Source organism: Cariama cristata, unplaced genomic scaffold (genome assembly GCF_000690535.1).
Source record: "Cariama cristata isolate BGI_N322 unplaced genomic scaffold, ASM69053v1 scaffold39754, whole genome shotgun sequence".
Taxonomy (NCBI): Eukaryota; Metazoa; Chordata; class Aves; order Cariamiformes; family Cariamidae; genus Cariama; species Cariama cristata.
Window position 1 is genome coordinate 14,750 of NW_009611959.1, and position 6,859 is coordinate 21,608.

At 52.2% G+C, this 6,859-nt stretch overlaps 1 protein-coding gene across 1 annotated transcript in view; it reads right to left on the reverse strand.

Moving 5' to 3' along the window:
- The window catches only part of SLC41A1 (solute carrier family 41 (magnesium transporter), member 1), a 17,157-nt gene extending 11,237 nt beyond the window's left edge, over positions 1–5,920 (reverse strand). The window contains exon 1 of the mRNA XM_009698429.1: positions 5,319–5,920. Coding sequence (XP_009696731.1) covers positions 5,319–5,696 — 378 coding nt within the window. The 5' untranslated portion in view covers positions 5,697–5,920. The remainder of the gene's footprint in view (positions 1–5,318) is intronic.
- Between the last annotated feature and the right edge of the window lie 939 nt (positions 5,921–6,859).

Here is a 6,859-nt window from a genome sequence, read left to right on the forward strand (position 1 = left end):
GGGAAAGATGAAGAGACTTTGCTCAACACTTGCAGTTTTTGGCAGAATTGGGTACTGGAGTTTGGTCAGTCTCAGCTGAGAGCCATTCCCTACAGGCACGCCTTACAAATACCTTCTGGAGCAAGGCATTGCTGCTCCCTGATCCCGATCCAAAAAGCATCCCACTGTGGCCTGCGTTCCCCCCTACCTCACCAGGGAGGTGTGTGCCCTCCCTCACCTGGCACCGACGTTACCTGGGTATTTCCTAACAACTACTCTGGCTCTACAGTCAGGTCGGCTCCCTTGGACACGAGGCCGAAGAGGCAGCCATGGTTATTTAGAAAAAAACAAGGAGTAATTGCAGGGCAAGCAGTCTTATAGGAGAGCAGCTGGTTTCCATGAAAACACAAAACCACCCCAAAAAAACCCTCACAACCGCTTTTAAAAAAAAAAACTTGCAAGATACACAAACCTCATTGCCCGATTCTTTATTTTCATGAATGTTTTGCGAGAAGGCCCTATGTCCAAAATAACTCCCACTTCCCACATTGCCTAACTGCCATACTCCCTAAAGGACACCGAGCACAGCTGGAATCGCACTCTCACAGCTGGCTGCTGTGCCGAACACATTAACAGCCATGGCTCTCACAGTTTTCCTCCTGCAAACGTTACCTGCAACGGGCTCCATCTCTCACAGCGCTCTCCTTGGCACCGCCAGGCTGTCAACTAGCCAACAGGACATGTACTTCTTTCTAGGACAAGGAACACTGTTGGCCAACACCTTACAGTAAATACAAGTCACTCTACCTGCATGACTAATACCCTCCTGTGGGGAAGGACTTCAGTTATTTTTGTTTATTTTTCCATCCTTTGTGCTGCTCGCCTTCACCACTGAGCCGACCAATTCCAGTTTCCTGCTAGGTCCTTTGCCATACCACATTCAAGCTGCACTCACTTGAAAAACCATTTGAGAGAAAAGCGTGATCACAGGAGGCAGGTAAGCGGTTGAGATGGATGAACTGGGACCATTTTTCCTCAAAGGGAAAAACTGCTTTGCAGTCAATAAAAATCCCCTTAACATTTCTGACAGCTTGGAAAGACAAGCTAACCATGCTCTCCAGCTCCCAGGTGCACGGATGAAACCTGCTCAGCTATTTCAGGCACAGCCACAACCCTCTCTCTGCTCGAGGACAAGGCTCCTGAGGATACCCGGTCTCCAGCCTCTCCTCATGCAGTGAGAAGTCCTCTCCCAGCCGCTGTGATGGCCAGCACCAAAGGAAACCACCATGGTCCCTGCAGTCCCTGCTCCAACCACCCTGCACCCAGCTAACCTGAGCTTCTGCCTTCGGAGACCTTTCGGCTGCAGGCAGCGGCGCTCAGCAAGGGGACGGCTCTGCACGACCCTCCGAGAAGGGGGACATTCGAGTTCAGGGCTCACTGCTGAGCGGGGCAGGAGAGAGAACCAGTCTGAGATACTGCATCCGACACAGCAGCCCATCAGGCTGTGCTTCCTTTAAGGTCACATCCAGGAACAGGCGAGCTTGGCTCTCCTCAGTCTATTTTTAGGCAGGCACTACGATTATTTGTTGTAAGGGTGAATCCCTTGCTACGACTTCCCTCAGCAGTATCTAGAATTCAATCAGCAAGCAACACGCTCCCACTTCCCAGCAGGACGAGCTGGGTGTCACCAGAATCACTTAATGAAAGGAACATCGTCATCAGTCAGACCGCAGGCTGGAAGTGCTGTGCAAAACTTTCCTGGCTCTTTCTGCCTCCAGAGATCACAGAGGCAGGACCAGGCAAGACTTAGCACAAGTTCACAGCCGTCCCCTCACCTTGTCTCAATTCCGGCTTTACAAATTAACCTTTAAAGGAGGCTGCACTGCAAGCTGGTGCCAGAAGCAGCCCCCTGAGCAAGACAGAGGTGTTCCTGAAGAAAGGAATAAAAGCCATCTTTGGGGAAGGAAAACAAGGAGATTTCTGCAGACATCAGCAGCTTGCTCACTGCAAAGAGCAGGACCCATGGGCTCCTGCCAACTTTCTTAATATAAAATGTTATACAACATTGGTCTACGGGCGTTCGGTACGTCTCGAAGGCCTCCCTGGCTCCTGCAGAGAACAAAGCTCCCTGCAGAGATGTGTGCCCACGATGCGGCTCCAAGGAGAGAACCAGAGCCAGACTGTTTGGGGAAGACAAAAAAGGGAAAGAAGAGGAAATATGAATTTAAGTTCAGCACATCTGGCTGTTAAAATTCCTTCTACCCCCCCGTAACAGCCCCTCTGAGAAGTATAGAAATAAGCTGTTTTCAGTGGCGAGGAGGGAAGCTAACACAGCACACAAAATCCTCCAAGATCGTCCAGTCTGCCCCATGCCCAGGGGAACGCACTGCGCTGGGGAGCAAGAGGGGTCCCGGCTGGCTTTCAGCAGAGCTGTGGAAGAGAATTAAAGGAAAGGCACTTCACTGCCAGCACCTCCTCCCTGCCCTCTGGGGAGGGGGAACAGACAGACCACAAGCAATCTAGGGCTAACTTATTTCAGTTTCATTTTCTACTGAGCCTGTGGTCCCTCTGAACACAACCCTACCCAGACACCAGAGCCCGGTCTCTCCGGTGCAGCACTGGAGGGGCGAGATCAGACCCCAGCCTGCCAGAGGTTCTGGAAGAAACATCAAACCTCAGGTGGTGTTTTGCAGTTTCCTCCAGGCTGGCTGCCTTTCAGAAGCTTTGCACCTGCAGACAACAGATATTTCCAGGGTAACAGCTGCCTCTCAGCTGCTGTCATTTTTAGTCACCGTGCGTGAAGTTAAGGCTTACAAGAGTCATGATTAACAGCATGGTTTCGCTCAGATTATACTGGGATGGTGATTCACGACAGCTCAGAGGGGCGGGCCATGCTGCAGGTTGCAGCTATGACTGCCTTGGTGCGGCTGCTTCGCATACCGCGCTTTTCCCAGCATTCTCCCTCCTAAAATCCAAGGAACAAGGACCCTTAACAGGGGAGCGACAGCTCCAGGGCTGGCACTCCCCACTGGCAGCGGCTAAGACCCACCCCAGAGGGATGCTAACACCAGTCGAGCAGGGGAAATGAGCAGACTCCCTCCTCCATACAAAATACTGTCCATCCCATCCAAAGAATCTCCAGGGAGCAAGAAGTCTGGAAAACAACAATCGGGGCTGTGCTGGGAGAGGGGATTGTGCCAATAGTCTCCTACTGTACACAAAAAAGCAGCTGGTATGCTCCTGTGTCACCTGGCCCAAAGGTCTCTCCAATCCCAAAGGGAGCAGAGGCAAATTCTCCTCCTGAGGGGCAAATTCATAGGGACACATTAATGGGACAGCATGGCCAAAGGCCAGGGCTGCTTGTTTTCACAGTGGGGAGACCAATTACAGCTGGCTGATTAGTCCGCTTACCCAAAACGGAGAAAATTGAGTGTATGGAGCACTCCATCCATCACAAACCACGGCTGCATCCGAAGGAATGGGACTCCAGTCCACCCCAGGGCACCAGCTACCCACCCCCCATGCTTCCCTCCTTTCATCCAAGGCTTTGAGTCTCTGGGGAGCCAGTTATCAAGATCAGCTCCCCAGACTCTGCAGGCAAGCAAGCCAAGACCACTTTTCCACAAGCTTCCCATCCCCCTTTTCCACCCTATGGCATTTAGATGCCTCATTTAATCCCAAAGCTAAAGGGCGTTAGACGAGTTGGCAGGACAAGCTGCATAGCCACATGCTGAGCTGCTGTGGGACAGAGGAATTATGAAGCTTTATTTCTAATGGCCTTAAAATAAAGGCAGGAGAACACAGCGCTATGCCACAGTATCCCACCCCTGCCCCACTCCTCCCCGGCCTAAGGGCTGTTCCTTCTCCAGGAAAGGCTTTAGGTTGGGTTCAAATCACCGGCTCTGGGACACTGCCAGAAGAGCCACGCATGAGTTTACAGGGACCTTGCAAAGGGAAACATGCTTGAAATGTCTTTCTTTTTAAGAAAATTATTCCGGTAAATGTCTGCCAGATTAATTTAGCACAGCCAGCCTTTCCTGTCACTTCACGGCTCTCTCAATAGGTTGCATCAAAAGAAACCGTAAAGATGACCAGCATGCAAAGGCATGCAGGGAAATAGCCATTAGGGGCAAGAAAGCAAGAGAAGTGTCTGCTTGACCACCCACAAATACAAAAAAAGCCTGACTTACTGGCACACGGCTCGGGTGGAGATGATCATAACTGCCAACAATACCGACAAGTGACCAACATGCGAGTTATTCTACGCCAACACTGCAAGGGCTTGTTTACCCCACTTAAGCAAACAGAGGAGCTTCTAGCAGAGCATTTTTGGTTGACCACAGCTCCAAAATGGCTGCCTCCTCCATCCAAATAGTTTCATAAACCTACACTGCACAGATGACGGAGTTTTGTGCCTCAGTCACTGTTTCGGGCTGGGCATCACGACAGCTCTGCACAGAGCAAAGGAGGAGAGGTTAAGCAGTCAATCTGCAACCAGAGACATACACGTTTGAAAAACACGCGCTAGAGAGACCGGCGCAAGAGCCACAGTTTGCAAAGTCACATTTCCCAGAAAAAAAACCCAAAGAAGCTGCACGGCTGCTGAGTTCCCACAGCGTCACCTGCCGCGAGAGACACAACGAGAGATCATGTCTGGTAACGCGTCAGTTTTTCATCCAGAGGTAACAGCCAGCAATCTGGCTGGCATTTCCTAAGGATCACCTCCACACACCTCTCAGGAGGAACCACTCCGTTAGCCCAGACGTCCCTGGCCCCTTCAAGAGTGCGAGAAGGCAGCGGAGGGGCTGCTCAGCCAGCCTTCGACCTTCGGAGCGAGGCACCGTGCAAGTGTCCCACACACACCGCGACAGGCGATTCATTAACCTGGCTGGCACGAGCCCAGCGTGCTGGAACATCAAAACATCAGCAAACATCGAAAATGGAAAAGGGACACAGGGCCTGTGGAAATAGTGGCTGGGATGTCTACAGCCACCGTCAGGGAAGCGCTTTATTTCAAGCCGTGATGCACAGAGTAGTCTCAGTTCGTGTGCTTTGGCCGCACATGTGCCAGCTGCAACCTCCTCCTCTGAGCCAGAGCTGGGCAGCTGTGGTGCAGGGGTGCCCACAGCCTCTCCTCCCCTCGCTCCAGACATCACCAAGGTCTCCCCCTGTCTCCCCCTACTCCAACCACCATACAAGGTAACTGGTCTCCCCCCCTCACAGTTACTATCTGCTGAACTAGCCTTGCCATTTGAGTCCCTCCTGGCTTGGGATTAAGCCTTGGTCTACAGAGACAGGATTCAGAGCCCAGAGCCATGCCAGGGAAGTATCAATCCTACCTGCACAATGTCCAGCACCATTCCAGCAGCAACTGTCCCAAAGCCTGCCAGGAGGAACGGAAAGAGGACTTGCAGCCCGATGGAAAAGGAGGTCTCCTTGAGGGGCGAGGCTGGCTCAGGACCTCGGTCTGTGCTGGTGTCATCACTTTCATTGCTCTGGCTGCCATTTTCCAGCAGGGCATCTTCTTCTCGCACCCCTTTAGCATTGGCACGGGACTCCAACGCCACCACTTCTACCCCGTTACCATCGGGTCCCAGGAAATCTGAGGGCTCCACCAGCTGCCCCCGGTCCGGACTGGTGAGACAGTCCACGGGCACAATGGGCACCACAGCCCCATTGGCCTGGTGGGTCTCCTTCTGCTCTGGCTTTGAAGACATGCTGCAGAGATGCTATCCTGACCCTTGGCTTGGTGGGCCTACAGCCAGTAGCTGTTCCAGAAGAGATCTTCTGCCAGGAGCTTATACAAATGGCCTTTCCAGCATCTAGAGGCAACCTCTCCTATCCCTGCTCGCCTGCCTTTGAGTGCAGAGACTGCTCCTGCAGCAGAGATCCCCATCAAGCAAAGTCCAGGAATGGAGGACACCAACCACTGAGCTAGCAGGGAACACTGCAGGAACTGGGAACTACAGCAAATTCACTCTAGTTCTCCTCCTCTCCAGCACTGTGTGGTACAGCAGCCACCGAGACAGGATTCAAGCTTCTCTTCTTTGATGTATGACACTTTAGTGCATCTTTCTCCAGGTCTCCTTCCAGCAGCACAACTGCTGTGATAGATGTGATGAAAGTAGATGCAATAAAGACCGCTGAATGACACAGAAGCTTAAACGGATGAGGAAGCAGAGAACAGATAGGAGAGGGACTGGCTTTTAGAGATGATACAATCCAGAAAAGTTCTTCTTACTACCAGAGCTTTGTCACTTTCGCCAGTGTCACTGTCCTGCTGCAGAATTTGAGTCTGAAGGCTCCTGTGGGCTTTTGGTCTGTTTCAGCCTATTTCACACTCTCTGCCAAAACGGCCAGCAGTACCAGCAAGTTCCAAGTATCACTGTCGTCCTCCTCTTCCAGAAGAATTTCTCAACTTACAGCACGAGGCCACAGGAGTTGTTATTTAAAGTAACAGCAAGTTCCCAGTTAAGGTTACTTACTGAGCTGAGCAGGCTGTAGGGTGGGAGCTGGCATTTGGACAGCCTTAGATTTAACGCCACTCTCCAAGAACTCGTCTTTCACCTGAAATATACGGGAGGAAAACAGACATTCTACTGGGTCTTGTGGCGGTCAGCATAACGGCTCGTTCATTCAGTATTTTCCTCGCACGTACGCTGAAGGTACAGCCTTCAACACACAGCCATCAGCAGTACTGCCCCTTGACTCTCTAAACCTTCTTTCCCAACCCTTCCCACTCTTCAGGGGGGCTGTGTCAGGGGACGAAGAGCAGCTCTCTGCTCCCCGTGCCCCAGAAGCGAGCACCCAGGAGGGACCCCACGGACAAGGGTACCCTGCCCGGAGGCCAAAGCCCCGCACGGAGCCACCGGGCAGAACC